The sequence below is a fragment of the Zingiber officinale genome, chromosome 2A, assembly GCF_018446385.1.
Source record: "Zingiber officinale cultivar Zhangliang chromosome 2A, Zo_v1.1, whole genome shotgun sequence".
In the NCBI taxonomy this organism is placed as follows: Eukaryota; Viridiplantae; Streptophyta; class Magnoliopsida; order Zingiberales; family Zingiberaceae; genus Zingiber; species Zingiber officinale.
Window position 1 is genome coordinate 79,795,968 of NC_055988.1, and position 19,324 is coordinate 79,815,291.

General features: G+C 39.0%; 1 protein-coding gene and 1 long non-coding RNA gene across 3 annotated transcripts; one reads left to right on the top strand and one right to left on the bottom strand.

The window, feature by feature from the left end:
• The first annotated feature begins 406 nt into the window (after window positions 1–406).
• LOC122041316 lies at window positions 407–18,356 on the top strand. Of its 2 annotated transcripts, none has more exons than XR_006128954.1 (7): window positions 407–546; window positions 682–768; window positions 4,775–5,916; window positions 6,040–6,122; window positions 6,204–6,289; window positions 6,375–6,468; window positions 18,027–18,356. It is a non-coding gene; the product is annotated as an uncharacterized LOC122041316 (long non-coding RNA). The 2 variants fall into 2 exon arrangements; XR_006128953.1 differs by lacking the exon at window positions 18,027–18,356 and adding an exon at window positions 6,595–6,703.
• LOC122041314 (probable xyloglucan endotransglucosylase/hydrolase protein 28) lies at window positions 3,085–5,258 on the bottom strand. The gene is made up of 4 exons (XM_042600949.1): window positions 5,045–5,258; window positions 4,826–4,926; window positions 4,212–4,420; window positions 3,085–3,710 (listed from the first exon to the last, which is right to left on the bottom strand). The coding sequence occupies exons 1-4, from the start codon at window positions 5,256–5,258 to the stop codon at window positions 3,230–3,232; spliced, it is 1,005 nt and encodes a 334-aa protein (XP_042456883.1). The 3' UTR covers window positions 3,085–3,229.
• Window positions 18,357–19,324: the final 968 nt, after the last annotated feature.

Below are 19,324 nucleotides of genomic sequence, written 5' to 3' on the forward strand. Positions count from 1 at the left end.
GAAAAAAAAATTAAGAAAAAATTCAAGAATAGACACTTAAAATGATGGGACCCATAAAAAATGAAATAATTGATCATGACTTTATGTGTCTATATTTAAATTTTTTCTAAATTTTTTTCCTTTCGTATATCATTGTTTCGATTTTACTTTTTTAAACTCTGACCGAATTATAGAGGTCATTAGAGAAAAAGGATACTCGATAAAGTTTAAAGGTCATTTTGATAAAGAAAAATAATATGTTCAAAGAAAAATTCGGATAAATATATAAAATGATAGAACTCATAAAAAATAAAATGATGAATCGTAATTTTTATGTGACTATCCATAATTTTTTTTCTTAAACATATCATATCATTCATCTGTCTGTAATAAAATGCGACTATCACGTGCGCATTGCTGCGATCAGTCAAAGTCGGTGGCTGCCTCGTGTCCTGACGGTGGTTCGGCGTCCGCCGGGGCGGCTTCGATGTACATGGCGAGTGCTGCGAACAAAGCCGATCGCCGTTGTCGATGATCATAATGAATTTCGCTAAGCATCCATCCCAAGTAAATGCACGTCTTGGTCTCGGTCTTGATAGTGCAATTAGCAAAGAATATGGATGGATTTCCTCCTAGTGTTCTCTTCTCTCGATCTCTGCTTGGGATCCTCTTTTTTTATATTATTATTATTCGACATTCTAGGGATTTTTCGATATCCGATTGCTGCAACAGAAGAGGGACGATTTTAGAGATCATCGAGGCACTTTTTCGTATAACCATGGTCGCGAGGTACGCTTTCGTATTGGGAAGATTTCGATGGTTGCATTGAATTCTTAAGTTCTGTCATTAAAAATCGCCTTTGTTTAGCCAATACTGAATACGATTCCTGGATAGCTACAGGCGTATCTTCTACACCTGTCGAGTTCATTTTGGGGACAGTCCTTGAAGTCTTTACTCTTTGTAATCCGTTTCTTTTTATTGAACTTATTGATTATAGAAACTATATGTACGATGCATACAAGAAAGGATTAACAAATTATACAGGAATAGGAACAAAACATACGTGATGGGGACCTTAAAAAAAGTTGAAGGGTTAATTTCCAGTTGTAGATTCGCTGAGAATTAATCTCAGACACTGAATATGTGATGACACCCAAGATTAAATCCCAGCTAGATAATGAAGCTTGTGAAAACTGATACTAGGATAAAAGAGAGGAGAAAATAAGATACTGAGGGGGCTTACTGAAGGGAAAAGAATTAAGCAGCAATTTATGTTTCTATATTTCATTTCCAGAGTGAGGTCATTTCATGATTTTGCTGAAGGTGATGTGGCTATGTCAATTATCTGACATACTTCTCTACTTTGCAGAAATTGACACAAGTTTGTGGATATCAGTATGGCCATCTTTCTGTCAAAGGAAGGTGGCTCATCATGGTCTTTTCACCTAGCAGTCAGTATGCTGTGGACCTTAGAGGGTATTTATAAGTTATAAGCAGATGTCCAGCAATCGGGATTGATCCCTCTTGTTAATACAAGAGTACACCATTAGCTGTTTGTGTAAGTTGCCTCTCCACCTCGTAAATCTAAGGTTATGGCTTTCTCTAGTTACATATCAGTTGTATCACATGCACCTATTCACCAATCTCATTCATGCCCAACTAAGGTACTAGAATATGATATGGCACATTCACAGCAGAAGTAACAGCAATTTAGTCAAGTGATTCTACCTTTGGAGAAGAGTCTTTAAGTATGACTATGCATCCCCAACAGCCCTTTTGTTAATGACTTGGAACATATCTGACATGATATTAGCTTTCAGAAATTGATTTTGGGATGGAATCACACTGAAGCCCCAGACATAAGCATCTCGCTTTGTGCAAATATTTAAACCTTCCACAGCCATGAAAATATTTTAACTTCTCACATATGACATTATTAAGCATCCTTGCAATAAATTTGTTTATTATCATAGCCCACAGTTGGTAATAGTTTAAAATACAAAATATGATGAATTATAAATCTAGTATTGTGATATTTTCAATGGTATTAATCTTATGCTTTTTCTGATGAAATTTTAACTAATGTTCAATATAGAGTGGTCAGAGATTAAAAAAAAAAAACTCCTCTTGGGAATAGAATTTGAGAAAGATGAAGGGATTATTTGTATAAACTACTCAACAGATACTAAATAGTAACTTCACTTACAGTTAGAATTTTATAAAACCTCTAGGTATTATATTTTGATTGTAAAATTACTTTATTTTCTTTTTATAACATCTATCCTAGATGAACTTTCTAATGTTATCCATATGAAAAATTTTATTTAACATGTTATTTGTTAACAATATTGTACTAATAAAGGATATTTTAGTGGTAATAAATTAATAATTTGAGTAATGGAAGTGTACTATAGAAATTAAAACATTAGTGTTAAACAGAACTAATGCAAAATCTATGAAATATAATTTAGGAACTATAAGAAAAGCTAAGTTTTTAATATCTTTGATTGATCATTAGGTAAAGGCGTTTTGGAGCTTTATGTGATTGTCATATGCATCACAGATTTAAAATTTAATCAACATTATTTTATGTATGAGATTGTTGTACAGAAGAAACAACACAAAATAGTTAATACATGAGAGAGCGAGAGAGAGAGAGAGCCAAGGTGTTCCCATCTCTTGTTTTAATCTATCTAGTCAATTTTGCTGCAATCTTTAGAGTTGGTTCACACTTTTTTGGCTGATGTTGTCTGTGATTATGTATTTGTTTGACTTTTAGTTTAGGTTTCTGAAACATACTTACATTGATCTTTATTCCATTTTGTCTGATTCACTAGACTGTTGACACTTACATTGGAGGATAAGTCTTCTATTCTCCTTTTTTTTTTTTTGGTGTTATTTCATTTGGTTTTTCCAGCCTGCAGTAGAAACTCTTGTACTATGGACAGTATCATTTAGATTATACTTCCAAGAATAATCTTGCTTATATTTAGAAGGAGTAAAATGACCAACTATGCTAGTTAATATGCAAGAGTTGAAATTGGAAAGTAATGCTGGATCAGGGAAGAACTCCACTGGCAGAAACTAAACAATTCAATATCTACCTGACATGAACCCTCAGGGCAAATTTGCTATACAACAGTACAATAGAGTTATAGAATACATTTTACACACACACAAAACAACAACCAACAAAAAAAAAAATCTTCTCTAGACCACCTGGACTTGTTCAATATGAAATGAATCAAACTCAAAAGGACATGCCCACTGAGCTCCGGGTATAGTGCCTTCCACGCCGGCGGCGAAAACTGAACTTTGCTTCACCTGATGCAAGGAAGCCCTCAGCCTCTGGACCAAGAATACACTCCGGCGGGGGTGTAGGGTAACGTATACGGTCATGACAGTAAGAGTATGTTATACGCTTCTTTCGGAACTTCTCCATTAACAGCCTTTGATCTGCTGACATGGTGATGCCATTGTAGACATCATCATTGCCCATGCAGATTGTTTTATGGTCACTAGGATTTGCAGCGCAGCCATGTAGCATAAGGTCAGCAAATTCAGCTGTGTAAGGAGCAAATTTGTAGTTGACCTTATAGCGACCTCCAGATGTGGCCCAGGTGGACCCATCCCATATGGTAGCATAGAGGGACATGGGCTTCGCTGGGTAATCCCCACCCATGATTTGGCTCTTCACCAATTCCCTTATAGGAATGTTGTCTATGTAGAATCTGCATGAAGAACAGAGTGAAATTGATTGCTTAGATCTGTAAATCTGCAAACAGTAGATGCATTAAGCTCATTTCAATATAAGAGTGTGTCTGTCCTTTTAATCTATAATGTTAATCCCTAGGAAATCATTCTAGAATCAAGTGGATGACTCCGATGCAAATCCTCTAGTTATTTTTCTATTTTCTTGCAAAAGAAAGCCAGGTTAAGGACAGTTTCAGGAACTAAGCAGCTACCATATTGCTTGTAAGTGGTACAGCTAGCTTATAAAGTATTCACTTTCCTATATAAATAAAAATTAAAAGATAAAGAAAGAAACATGACCAGAAGAACAGATCACTAGATTTGGAAATAAAGGGTTTATTATGATCCAGACTAGCTTCTCCACTTATAAGATAATTTATGCAAAAAGAGAAAGAAAAAGGAATTACTCTAGGAACAAATCATAATATTAGATACTCAATTTATCAAGCAGAGTGGTTAAAGTATGCATATGGCCTTACATGATCCTTTGACTGCTCCAGAGGATGGAATACTGATGGTAGTCCTCTGTGGGATCAAACCAGAGTTCATATCTCTCTTCCCTTCCTGTAGATATGCTTCCGTTCCCATAAACATTGGTCTGGACTCTCCATTCCCTCCCTCTTATGTTCCCTAGGAATTCGAAGTCCAATTCATCGTGTGTCTTCTCAAATATATCTCCATTTGACATCTGCATTTAATTCAGAAGCATTTAGGTACACTGAAACTTCAACGATAAAATTTATGATAAACTTGTAGTAATGGAACTAGTTTTACTAGAGACAAGCTGTTGTGAGTTCGGTAAGGAGGCATGGATGCTCCAATAAGAAGAATTTGGGCAAGGGTAAACTTTGTGGATAAGATGATAGGACAACAGAGATCAGGAAGAAGAGAGGGTTCACAGGTCAATGTGACAAACAAACAGAGAAATGAATTAAATTCTTTCTTCGAGAAATAGTGGCATACACTGTTCTTCAAGAAATAGAACAGGACCTTTATTTCATAGAAAAATAACATAACTTCTTTTTTTTGGTAAAAATGACAGCACTTTTGCAGTGGAAAGAATCACGAGCTTTATTAAGGGGGTAGAACATACATAGAAGGCCACGACAACTCCTGCAGCATAATCTGAAGGTAATTTGATGGAACCACTGAAGAATCCATGGAGATAAAGATCTTGTGACGCGAATCCAGCACCTAAAGCAACCATCAACTGTTCAGCTTCAAAATCCGTGAATCTTGAAAGTAATAAGAAAATTCAAAGAAACTAATGAGGCATAGGCAGGAATATAAAGGAAGAATAAACAGTAAGCACCAGTTCTCTGGTCTAGAGAGATGTGAATATTTCTTCCATCGCCATGAAGCCTTAGGTTGGAGTCTCCAAATAGCTGTGTGTAGCCTTCCTCAAAGGAGAGGGTGGTGAGGTTGGGCAGCTCTGGGAGACCACTAGCTGCATTGCAAATGTACAGAGCTGAACCAAGCAAGAGGATGAGGAGGAAGAGTGATGTCAAAGAAGAAGAAGAAGCCATATCTTCCTTTAGCTGTCACTGCTTGTTTCAGTAGGTAATCTCATTAAATAGGCAACACTCCCTTTCTCTTATGTTTCTTGAGAGAGTTGGAAAAGGAAGGCCTAGGTGTTGGAAGGTGAGCACGAGAGCTGGGATTTTATCGGAAGCTGAGAGATGGAGAGAAAGAGGGGTTAATTTATTGGAGATGTGATCGAAATCCTTTATCTTTTTTAATTGTTGTAATCTTTTGTCACATTCACATACCTCGATGGAGCTCATAGAATGGAATCTTTGTTAGCTAAGCTGTAGTTATAAGAATTGAATGCATTAATTAAAGCAGAGGTACTATGATTTATGTAAGGTTGCACTAATTGTGCTTTCTCAGTGTGGAAAGACCGTTCAATGATAACTGATGCTCAGCCAACCCTTGGTTATGTCACATATATGACAACTTGCTCTTTGTTGCAAGCTTCAGCTAGCCAACCATTTGGGGCTCTCTTATGCCCCTGTAGCTGATGCAACCCAACCACCCATCCTAATCTTATCAGATGATTCAGATCCAGCAAGTGCCAGCAAATTGCCTTAAACATCAGTAACTTCCAACAACAATGTGCCGCTCTGCTACCAGAAAGCAATGATGACCCAAAAAGGAAGAACCATTATGTTGCACAATCCAAAGGTGTGAATACAACATACTTCTTTATTGCGCAACTCCATCAGCAATTACCAGTTTCCATCTATATTTTTGTAAGTAATACAAGTTGCAGTATCTAACAGAAAACCTATTTATTTCTGGTGTCAGGCACGTAGCAGTTGGCCATTAGAATGACGTGGCGACGGGGCCCACGTCAGCAGAACTAGCCGTTCTGTGGCTTCTGTGTCACTGTCTGATAATCTTCTATTTAATCTATTATTTATTCACTTTTTTTTTTCCTGTCTGCTAATTTGTTCTTCTCAAAATGCCAGCCGCATTAGAGCTAATGTACTGGAGGCCTCCACCTCGTGAGCATACATATGTATATAGTCGTTGGGATCAGAGGAGAAAAACCAAGGTACAGTTCAGGATGAAAATATTATTTTACCTACTAGATTTTTTTTCCATTGTATATTGAAGTAGTTGTCTGTTAAAATTGACAGGGCCAAAATTTGCAGGGGCGGGACTGGACCGTCCCACCCCCTTCTGCGTAATGTTTCAAGTCCTCTCGGGACGATCAAGTGGTTAGTACATGAGGTATTAACAACTTAAAATCTAGGTTCGAATTTCAACGTAGTCAAGATAAATACCTTCCTCATGCGCTAATTATGATTCCAAGATCTAGTAGTCATCAGTAATTTACCTTCTCTGTATTTATCTTAGGATGGATTGACGAGGGGCGCTGGGATGATTTTCCTATTTGCTATCAAATTTAGATGATGACATAAATACATGATGGATGTTTTCAAGAATATATTGATTTTAGTTTGAAGTGATTTGGAGTTGTTTAGGTTCATTAGTTAATTTAAACTGATGGAGTATTTCGGAAATATGATTTGTGATTTAGGTATTATAAAAGTTGAGTGCATGAGTGAGTAATACCGAAACATACGTACGCGATTTAGTAAAATGATGTTCTGAAAAATTCAAAAATCAGGGGTGTATGTGTTTTGATAGCCTGCCTGTTCGATCATATGCCTCAGCCAAATGCCAAAAGACTGTGTAGATATCCTTCTAATACGCCTTGGGACCATGCACTGAATGCTTTGATGTTGGATGATAAATATACATAAAACCTTAGATGGTGGCCACCATGAACTTTGACTTGTTGCTCCAATGCCAGCCAAGCGTGTGGCCCCACCTGCACACCCTATCTCATTCATGCCTTGTCGTCCTCCTCAAGCCATGCATGCTTGCCAGTGGCTAGTGGATTAATTAGGAGGCCAAATCGCTAGTTCTGGGGAGGGAATATGGGAAAGAGGGTGGAGGTAGGTCGTTTTCTGTGTTAATAATAATGCATAGCTGTGGGCTGAGAAAACAACTGTCAAATACAACTGTACGCCATAGCTAATCGGCACGCAAAGGTGCTTGCCTCCTTCAGTTTTCTCTTTGTTGTCTGTAGGTTTGTGTGACTTTTTGTTTCAGGCCTGTTTCTCAAATAAGCCGGTTGATTCAACTGAAATTTCACCACACAACCATGCTGAGTTGGCTTTAGATTTTTTGGTTAGGTTTTTTTTAATCTAGATATTCAATTTTTACTTAATTCTAGGTGATAAATCTAACTTCATGGAAATTTCTCACTAGTAACTCCTAATGGACGACCCAGCATCAAACATTTAGAGAAATAATAAGAGAAGTAGGGTTTGAATCCTAAACTGGAGGAATATTTTGAAGGTCGAATTCTAAGTGTGCATAAGTTGTACTTCGGATTGATCCGGTAAACGAACCAAGAGGAAGGTTGTGTATCTCTAGAATTAGTTAGGTGAAGTCTAGACATCTAAATTATTACAAAAAAAAGTCTTTGACTACTTAGTCATGATCAATCTCTTAGATCTAAATGTGTCGATTGGATCTTGTCGCTTAGACCAGCATGGCACGATTTGCATCGTGCTGGACTTGACCCTACTTGGCATGGTTTTAGTCATGTCCAGTTCGGATGAATGCAAACGGGTCAAATTGGGCTTCACATTAAGGCTTTGTTTACATGAGAGAGCAGAAATAAAAATTAGGGAAAGTTTTCCACGGTGGAAAATTTTTCACCGTTTACTTCATTAAACTTTTGGAAGGAAAAGGAAACATAATCTATCAGTGGTTGAATTTGAAGCAAAAAATGATCACCGCCAAATCGGGCAGAAACCAAAGGATGGAAAACCAAAGGACGCATGTACCCTCTCTTCTTGACAAAACTACACACTGTATACGTGACTCTTCATTTCTTTTCCCCATCTTGTTTTCTCCGTCCGAAGAAGTAGTGTTTGTCCGTCACCGACTCACCTGTCTGCAGCAACTTCTTCGATCTTTCGTCGGCAACGTTTGTCTTTCCTCGACAACTTGTAGCAGCATCTTGTCTTTCCTCGGCAGTCTTCTGTCTTCCCTCGGCAACGTGTGACTGCATCCTCTGTTCTTTCTATGACGTTCTGCAATACTAATAACATGCTTCCCCTTCTTACCTTTTGTTTGATTTCTTACAACATTTATCGTTCTTCATCCATCTGGCCAACAAATATCACTTCTTAATTTTTTTTTTTATGCCACATTCATCCTTCTTCGTCATGTTGGGTGACAAATGCTTTTTGAGTTATATTGGAGCAAGCCTGCACATATTTTCGGTTTACCAAAAGTGCAAACATTCCTTTATAACACATGAGATAAGGTTCATTCAAAAAAAAAAAATTCTGATTCATCGAATGCAATCTCGGTGTCAAATTCAGTAAAGGAAGGGTTTTTAAATTTTTATAAGGTGTCTTTAATTTTTATTTTACAATAATTTAGCACTTTGATTTTTTTTTTTACAGCAATCTATAGTATTATTATTATCTTGTGTACTGGTTTAATAAGATGGAGTGGGATAATGACGAAGAAGATGATCAAAATATTGATGATTCTTATGATGAGCATGATGATAGTTCGGATCAAAGTTCAGATGATGAAGTTTTTATAAATAGGAATTGTGTAGTTGGTTTTTGGATGGTTTTGAAAGATATGAAAAAATATGTAGATAAGGGTTTGACAGAAAGTAATGAGCAAAAAGATAATGTTCGACATGTTTTGTTGCACAATCTTATGACATCTAGCTACGCATGCCATAGCATTCTTAGGGTGAATTTAGCTGGTTTTAGACGCTTGTGTGAAATATTAAAGCACAACAATAGGGTAAAAGGCAATAGGAATTCAAGTGTTGAAGAAAAGATTGCTAAATTTTTATATTTGCTCGGTCATGATGTTAAAAATTGAGAATTGAGTTTTTTATTTCGTCGTAGTACAAGGACTACTAGTAATCACTTTCATGAAGTCTTGAAAGCCATTATTAGCATTCATGCTGAATTTATAAAGCAACCAGATAGATCTGAAATTCCTCCTCATATAGAGAGTAGCAACAGATTCTATCCTTACTTTAAGGTAATTTTTTTTTTATCATTTTGAACTTCAGAAGTTTTGTAATATATTTTGTAGCCACATATGTCGATTGTCTCTTAATCGCAGGATTGTGTTGGTGCATTAGATGGAACTCATATACGTGTTAAGGTAGCTGATGTAGATGCACCTCGATATAGAGGAAGAAAGGATTGGCCAACTACCAATGTGTTGGCTAGATGCTCCTTTGATTTGAAGTTCACATATGTTATGGCCGGATGGGAAGGAACTGCATCTGATTCTCGAATCATAAAAAACGCCCTATCTAAACATGATAAATTGATAATTCCTCATGGTATATAGTTTACAATTAATGTTTATTAGTAAACAATATTTGAAAGTAAATATGACTAACTTATATCTTTGATTTGGTGGTAGGTAAATATTGTTGGTGCAATATCCCTCAGGTCAAGGTTGACCTGGGTAACCAAGCTGAGTCTTGGTTTGGGTTTAGATGTTTGACAATAAGATATTGATTGAAGAAGAGTCAAGTAGGTCAAGGTTGACTGGATACTTGACTGGGAAGTCCTAACTGGGATGTTAGGCAAAATGAAAGTCCTGGTGAGTGAAGCCAGGCAGAAGAAAAGTCCTGGTGAGTGAAGCCAGGCAGATGAAAGTCCTGGTGAGTGAAGCCAGGCAGATGAAAGTCCTAGTGAGTGAAGCTAGGCAGATGGAAACCCTGGTGAGTGAAGCCAGGCAGATGAAAGTCCTGGTGAGTGAAGCCAGGCAGAAGAAAAGTCCTGGTGAGTGAAGCCAGGCAGATGAAAGTCCTAGTGAGTGAAGCTAGGGGATGGAAACCCGGTGAGTGAAGCCGGTGAAAGTCCTAGTGGTGAAGCTAGCGATGGAAAACCCTAGTGAGTAAAGCTAGGTGAAAGCCCTGGTGAGTGGACCAAGGAAAATCGAGATGGATCGAGGATGATCGGACATCGGTCTTGGGAAGTCCAAGTAGGTCAAAGGATTGATTGGATACTTGGCAGAAGGAAGAACCGGATGGGTCAAGGTTGACCAGACATCTGGTGGAAGTCCAAGTAGGTCAATGGAGTGACCGGATACTTGGCACGACGAGTAAAAGTCCAAGTGGGTCAAAGGGATTGACCGGACACTTGGTGGGGAGTCCTGGCAGGTCAAGGGAGTGACCAGATGCGAGGCATGATGTACCAACAGGTCAAGGTTGACCGGATGTTGGTTAGGGAGGTTTGGAACTTGGTTTTGGGCAAAAACCAAGTGCTGGATCGATCCGTGGATCGATCCAGGCTGTGGATCGATCAGTGGATCGATCCAGATTCTTCCCAGCGAACAGAAAGCTTCTGGATCGATCCGTGGATCGATCCAGAGGTCCCGATCGATCAGCCGATCGATCGGAACGATGCTGCTTCGCGCGATAAGCGCTGGATCGATCCGTGGATCGATCCAGGCACGTTTCCTGAGCACAGAGGCGCTCTGGATCGATCCGTGGATCGATCCAAAGCCTCTCCGATCGATTCGGAACATTCGAATCGATCGGGATCCGACCGTTGCGTCGGGTTTAAAGCCGCAAGCGAGCGTGGTCTTCGGCATCTCTTCACGAGCTCTTCTCAGATTCATTCCAGCTCCTCCACAGCTCTCTACAAGCACGTGATCGCCAGTTCTTGAAGGTTCTTGGAGGCTTTCCAAGTCAAGAGGCGGATCTATTGCAAGAGGAAGAAGTTAGGGTTAGGGTTTTTACTGCACATCTTGTAAGCTTTTGCTTAACTTGTATTTCCCTTTCTTCTTCTTGTATTGAGAGTGTTGTAGGGCTTCTCCACCTTTGGTAGTTACCATAAAGGAGTGTTATTCATAGTGGAGGGTGTGTGTACATTGATCCTTGGATTAGTCACCTCTTGTGAGGTGGATACCAAGTAAAATCCTTTTGTTTCTTGTATTTCCGCTGCACATCTCTGAAGAAACAAGCAACGCACGCGAAGAGCACGCGACGAGCTATTCACCCCCCCCCCCCTCTAGCTATATTTGGTCCCAACAAGTGGTATCAGAGCAAGGTCGATCTTCACCGGAATCATCGCCGGAAGGGGCAAACATAACAAGAAGAGCTAGAGGGTGAAGAAGTTGGAGCAAAATCATCAAAGTCGAAGAATTCAAGAAGCTCAACTTCAAGATGCAATTCCAAGACGGGCTTGTATTCGACACAAGGGTGGCTCCACCATACACTTCTCGAGTTTCGAGTCTTGGACATCAAGAATCCAAAATTTTCTTATGAAGGAGATAGAGCAATGGTTTGCTCTAATGGAAGGCTTCAAAGCTCCAACAAACTCCAAGGGCAAGCTTCTAAAGAAAGCGGATGGAGCTCAGAGCAAATTCAAAGGGGCGAGGCAAATGACAAAGTGACCAAGCTTCTGGTCAATTTATTGCCTAGCCACATCTTGGCTCGAGTTGGAGAATTCGAAGATGCCAAGGAGCTTTGGAGCAAATTGGTCAAGCTTCATGAAGAGATCCCCTCCACTGTACAAGATCATGAAGAATCCAAAGAGGGTGACTCTTTGGAGCAAGACCAAGAGGAGGACCCGAGGTTGAGAGATACTCAATCTCAGAAGAAGATCAAGAAGCTTCATCCTCAAGGGAATGCACCGAAGGGAACAAGGAGGGAGCATACTCCTTGTTTCACATTCAAGATGATGAAGCCTCCACCTCTAGGATTGAGGGGGAGCAATCCTTGGTGACGCCGGATCAAGAAGAAGGAGAAGCTTCTACATCCGGGTCAAGTGAAGAAGAAGAAGATGGTGCCACCTCCGAAATTCAAGAAATAGCAAATGGAGGAGCAAGTGCCATCCCTACACAAGAAGGTATAAATGTTTCAATTAAAAATAAAAATCATATAATATATTTTGAGTGTAGGGAAAGTGGGCACTACAAGAGCAAGTGTCCCAACTTGGCCAAGAAGAAGGGTCAAGTGACGAAAAAGGGCAAGGAGAAGCCCAAGGAGACTACCCCCGGGACAAAGAAGAGCAAGGAGCATATCATATGCTTCTCTTGCAATCAAAAGGGGCATTACCGGAGTCAATGCCCCAAGGGGAAGAAGGTGGTCAAGGCTCAAGGAGGCACTAGGCAAGGGGGAGCCTCCAAGGTAAAGAAGAAGGTAACATTTATTGAGCCTACCCCTTTACATTATGGTAAAAAGCATGATGGTTCTAACTTTTATCATTTTAATGCTATTTACCATGAAAATAGAAAGCATGATAGTGTTAAAGAAAAACATATAGCTTTTCATGCTAAAACTACTACACCTAAGGCTAGGATTGTAGGTAAAAATCTAGGCGTAAACTCTAAGGATTTTAGATACAAGCCTAGAAACAAAAATGCTCATGGGTCAAATACTAAGGACTTAGTGAGAGACAATCAAGTCTTGAGGTCAAGACTTGATAAAATGGAAAAGACCCTAAAAAGGATGGAAAATATCCTATTAGGGCAAAATGAGCATAACCTAGGTCTAGGAGTACAAAGGTCATCTAATGGCCATAGAGGTTTGGGATACAAACCAAAGGCTAAGAAGGATGTGCCCTCTTACCATAGAGTTCCATATAGCTATGGAACAAACCCTAGGTCTAGTGGTCAAGCCAAAAATACTAGGGAAGTCATCCCTAAGAGTATTTTTGCAATAAATGTGACTAAGACTTCTAAGAAGTCTAAGAAAGTCACAAACAAGGTCACAAGGGAGGTTATCCCTAGAGTTGACCTAGAAAATGTGACCAAGGCTTCTAAGAAGCCCAACAAGGTCACTAGGAAGGTATCTAGGGAAGTTATCCCTAGTGAGTACCTAGAGCATCCAAGGAGCACCAATAGGTGTTGGGTTCCTAGGAGCATCTTCTCTACCCCATAGATGGGTTAGAGAGTGTCAACTCCGATTAGAAGGGTAGTTAACCCAACTTTGAGGAAATTGACACTCAAGGAGCATTTTCAAGGTTTAGTTAACCTTTGAAAATGAAATGGACCTATTATTTACTCCTTGAAAGAGTAAAATGTGCCTAATGGTGGAAGATTTGATTTTAATCTTAAATGACACATATTGAAAATTAATAAGAACTATCAAGTTGGGTTTTTGGTATGTTCTTAGGCAATTTAAGGCAATCCGGGCCTTAAATTTAAAAGTGCTGCTCTTGAGGAAAAATGGAATATGCCAACATTTGAGGACATGTTCATTTTAATTGACATAAATTAATCAAGGGAATAAGAAATGCAAACTTAGGCTTTGGCATTTTCTTGAAGCACTTTGGGCAAGCTAGGGTTTAAGTCTTAGGATTAGCTAAGATTAACGATACTTAGATAGGTAATCTAGGTATATTTTATTTATGCTAAACCTTGCCATGATTGTTTGCTCATAATATGCCATGACATCATATTTTATCTTATTTGTATTTTGCATTCATGACTTATCATGAAAAATACAAAATACCATGTCATGCCATACATACATCATGTAGTTATAGGAATCTTTCTTTTGAAAGCTATTTTATTTTGATGTATGCCATAACATTATCATGCATTATGTTTATTTCCTTAAAGAAAAAAAAAATTAAGGACATATGGCATTAGTTAAACAAGTGGCATTTGTTTACAACAAGTGGAATAAACAAGTGACATTTGTTTAACAAGTAAATCAACAAGTAACATCCTTTGTGGATGTCTACCTCTCAAAATGCCTAGATAGATATGCTTGATCCCTAAAATAGGGCAAAACCAAAATCTTACATCTCACAAAGACCTATAAGGTGACTTATATGTGTTTTAGTGCATATTATATACAAGTGAGATGTTAGGATGATGAACAAAACTCAAGATGTTGATTTAGTGCATTCTTTTGACTTTTAAGTTCATCAAAACACATAGTTATGTGTTTTCCCATCATTGGGAAAGCTAATGTACAAGTCATGTGCATTATGCCCAAGGAACATGATGGGATATTGGTTTTGAAAATGTTTTTAAAATGTTTTTGGAAAACCTTGGTGAAGGCTATCTTTTGATAGTAATTACCATTGAATAGTTAGACACAAACTTGAAGAAAAACACTAAAATTTTTGCAAGCTTTCAAGTTTGTGTCAATCTTTGAAAATATGATGTATTTTCATAGAAAACTACTTTTCCATGATTAAGTATGCCCTAAATAATGTCTACACGAAATTTCATAATTTTTGGATTTTTGTAGAATTTTCTAGGGGTTTCTGAAGTTGACTGAAATGGAATTTCAGCAACTATCAGAGCTCCGATCGATCCATGGATCGATTGGAGTTCCATGAATCGATCCATGGATCGATTCAAACGGCAATTTCCGCGAGCAGAAGCTCGCTGGATCGATCAGCCGATCGATCCAGGGAGTCTGAATCGATCCGTGGATCGATTCAGAAAGGTTCAATCGATTGGAACCCAACTCCAATCGATCCAAGTTGCTGATTTTGGCTGGGAAGGCCTGATTTCAGCATCTTTGAACCTCTTTGAGTCTAGGTAACCATTCCAAACCCCTTAAATACATTTGTATACATACAAAGGGTGTTTTCATGTTGAAAACAAGGATGGATTGGTTAACGAAGACTAAGTAGAAGTTTAGGTTGAGATTGTTTCAAATTTTGAATATTTGAACCTCAAAACTTCCACATTTGGATTTCCTAATGGTTTAAGGATTCCAAGTCATTGTTGGTGCAATGACAGAAGTTACCACCATGTCTTTAGGGGGAGGGACTCTTTAAAGACATGAAAATTATTTTTCATGAACCTTGGAAGGTGGTTAACCTTCTGTTGTGAACTTGCTCAAGGTTGAGCATTTAAACTTGAAATGGGAAAAATGGGGAGTGGATATCCTCATTATTTCAAGTGGACACTCAAGTGGTTGAAAATGCTCAAGGTTGGGTATTTGTCAACATTGAGGGAGAAGTTAAGGATAAATGAAGGGTATGGGACCTTCATTATCGTGTTGATCACAACGAGTGATGTTGTGAACAACGATGAGCAACTCTTCAGGGGGAGAGTCTTCAACAAATGGATTTGTTGAAGTGTGCCCAGAATTGGAGCATGGGTTGATGTGTGTCCAACGATGGGTTGATGTGTGCCAATAGGGGGAGAATGTATGGTTAAGCTTAGTCCTTCATTACCTATGGGAAGGTCATAGGGGGAGAATGAAAGGACTCATGAAAGGGAGTAAGTTAGGCTTTCATTACCTGAGAGTTTGCCCTCTTAGGGGGAGAATGAAGAGCTTAATTTATGCTTTCATTACCTAGTGGTATGAAGAAGGAGGCTATGGGATTAGCCTAACTTACATATGGGATTGTAAGTATTATTGTGGTATTGTCAAACATCAAAAAGGGGGAGATTGTTGGTGCAATATCCCTCAGGTCAAGGTTGACCTGGGTAACCAAGCTGAGTCTTGGTTTGGGTTTAGATGTTTGACAATAAGATATTGATTGAAGAAGAGTCAAGTAGGTCAAGGTTGACTGGATACTTGATGGAAGTCCTAACTGGATGTTAGGCAAATGAAAGTCCCGTGAGTGAAGCCAGGGGTAAAAAACCTAGTGAGCGAAGCAGGCAGAATGAAAGTCCCGTGAGTGAAGCCAGGCGGATGAAAGTCCTAGTGGTGAAGCTAGGCGGATGGAAATCCTGGTGAGTGAAGCCGGTGAAAGTCCCGTGAGTGAAGCCAGGCAGATGAAAGTCCTGGTGAGTGAAGCCTGAAGAAAAGTCCTCGTGAGTGAAGCCAGATGAAAGTCCTAGTGGTGAAGCTAGGCGGATGGAAAACCCGTGAGTGAAGCCGGTGAAAGTCCTAATGAGTGAAGCTGGGGATGGAAAACCCTAGTGAGTAAAGCTAGGTGAAAGCCCCAGTGAGTGAAGCCGGCAGGGAAAATCCGGATGGATCAAGGATGATCGGACATCAGTGTGGGAAGTCCAAGTAGGTCAAAGGATTGATTGGATACTTGGCAGGAAGGAAGACCGGATGGGTCAAGGTTGACCGGACATCTGTGGAAGTCCAAGTAGGTCAATGGAGTGACCGGATACTTGCACGACGAGTAAAAGTCCAAGTAGGTCAAAGGATTGACCGGACACTGGGTGAGCGAGGTCAAGGGTGACCGGATGCGAGGCATGATGTACCAACAGTCAAGGTTGACCGGATGTTGGTTAGGAGGTTTGGAACTTGGTTTGGGCAAAACCAAGTCTTTGATCGATCCGTGGATCGATCCAGGTGTGGATCGATCGGTGGATCGATCTAGATTCTTCCCAGTGACGAAGCACGGATCGATCCGTGGATCGATCGAGGTCCCGATCGATCGGCCGATCGATCGGGACGATCTTCTTCGCGATAGCGCTGGATCGATCCGTGGATCGATCCAGCGCGCTTCTGAGCACGGCTCGGATCGATCCGTGGATCGATCCAAGCCTCCGATCGATTCGGAACATTCGAATCGATCGGGATCCGACCGCTGGCGTTAAAGCCGCAGCGAGCGTGGTCTTCGGCATCTCTTTACGAGCTCTTCTCGATTCATTCCAGCTCCTCCACGACTCTCTACAAGCACGTGATCGCGGTTCTTGAAGGTTCTTGGAGGCTTTCCAAGTCAAGAGGCGGATCTATTGCAAGAGGAAGAAGTTAGGGTTAGGGTTTTTACGGCACATCTTGTAAGCTTTTGCTTAACTTGTATTTCCCTTTCTTCTTCTTGTATTGAGAGTGTTGTAGGGCTTCTCCGCCTTTGGTAGTTACCATAAAGGAGTGTTATTCATAGTGGAGGGTGTGTGCGTTGGCGTGGATCCTTGGATTAGTCACCTCTTGTGAGGTGGATACCAAGTAAAATCCTAGTGTTAGCGTGTTTGTGTTTGTTTCTGTATTTTCCGCTGCGCATTCTTGAAGAAACAAGCAACACCGAGCAACGAGCACGCGACGAGCTATTCCCCCCCCCCCCCCCCCTCTAGCTACTTTTGGTCCTAACAAATATTATTTAGTTGACTCTGGGTTTATGTTGAAGAGAGACTTGATTACCCCTTATCGAGGAATTCGTTATCACTTGAAAGAATATTCGAGATGTGGCCCTACAAATGTAAAAGAGTTATTCAATCTTCGACATGCAACTCTTCGTGGTGCAATCGAGAGAGCTTTTGGGGTTTTAAAAAAGAGATTTCCAATTATTGCTAGTGAAACAGAGCCTTATTATGAAGTTGATATTCGTACCGATATTATCTTAGCATGTTGTATTCTTCATAATTTTTTAATGGGAGTGGATCCAGATGAGAGCTTAATTAATGAAGTGGATCGTGAATTGAGTGCAACTTCTAACGATGAAGCGAGTCACAATGAAAGGCAGGACGATAACTGGAGGCAAGGAAGCATGGTTAGAGATAACATAACTAATGCTATATGGTTAGATTACAATATTAACTAAAGAAGGGTTATTTCGATTTATTAGAAAATTATCAAAATAATCATGATGTTATGATGTAGTATATTGATTATCAGTCGCTTTTATTTTACTTCTTATATGCTAGTAATGTTTAATTCGAACAATGTAATGGATTGAATATGTTTTTTTGATAACTCTTAAGGTTAGATGTTGATCTATTGGATTTTATTTTATTTTTATACCTGCAATTTGCTTGTCAGACCAATATTATTATACATGAATGCTTACAATTGTGAATAAGATTTGATTTTTTTTCCATGTTCATGTGTGCATTTGATGTAGGTGTTGATTAAGAATGGATACACCAATTGAACAAGTCAAGGGAGATGTGATTAAGTGGACTAAAGAGATGGATAGAATTTTCATAGATGTTATGTTAGAACAACAAGTTAATGGTAACCGAATAGGTGGCACTTTCACATCTAGTGCGTACAAAGATATGATTACCATTTGTAGTGAAAAGATTGAAATCACATTGACGAAGGATAATTTGAAGAACAGAATTAAAACATTAAAAAGTCATTTCAATTCATGTTATGATTTGTTTAAGAATGTAAGTGGAGTTCAATGGCATGCTGAAAGTAGAAGATTTGAGATCGAGGAGGTGGTTTAGAAGCAACTTATTGGTGTAAGTATTAATTCATTTTTAGTCAATCATTGTATTTCTAATTATCTTTAAAAAATTGTCTAGATTAATCCATCAATCAATTATTTTCATTTCTTTTCTTCTAAATATGTTGGTCAAACTATTTCACTTTTGACAATGTCCTGATACATTATCTACATTACTTTTGACAAGTTCATTTTGCTTGTAGATGACACAAGATATGTATTACATGCATCTATATATTATGTAAAAAGTATTATGTATGACATGCATATGTTTTTTGCTTCCTCTGTTTCATGGATTCGCCTACCAACTTGATTGATTTGCTTCACTCGGACCAACCATAAATGTAGTTACCGTTGTATTTTTAATTATGTTTAAATTTGTCTAGGCTAATCCATCAATTAAGAAGTAGAGATATACCTCGGTACCTCATTATGAGAAGTTGTTAGAGTTGTTTACTCATGATAGGGCAAATGATCAAAGAGCTTCTACTGCTGTAGAAAGAAATGTTGAAATTATTTTAGAGGAAGAACAAAGAGATCTTGGATTAGATGATGAACATGAGAATTTCGAAGTGATCCCTGATAGTCCACCATTTGACGATCGATCAACAAAGAGAAAACTTGCATCTATTGATTCATATGGCAGTAAGAAAAATTCAGTTATCGACATTAATGTCAAGGAAGTTGTTGCCGCAATTGATCGTTCAACTTCAGTGATTGAAAATAGGTCATTTCGCCAACAAAATGTGAATGAGAAACTCTACAAAGCTCTAGTTTGTGCTGGTGTTCCAGATAAAAATATACTTGCTGCATATCTATTTCTAGGAGAGAACAAGGAGAAGATGATGCTTTTCATGGGATGCCCACCAGAGAAGAGGTTGGAATTTCTAAAAATGATATTCTCTTTCTGATTTTGATCGGCTATGTTAACATGATAGCCACAATTTTGCAAAGCTCTAGAATATTTG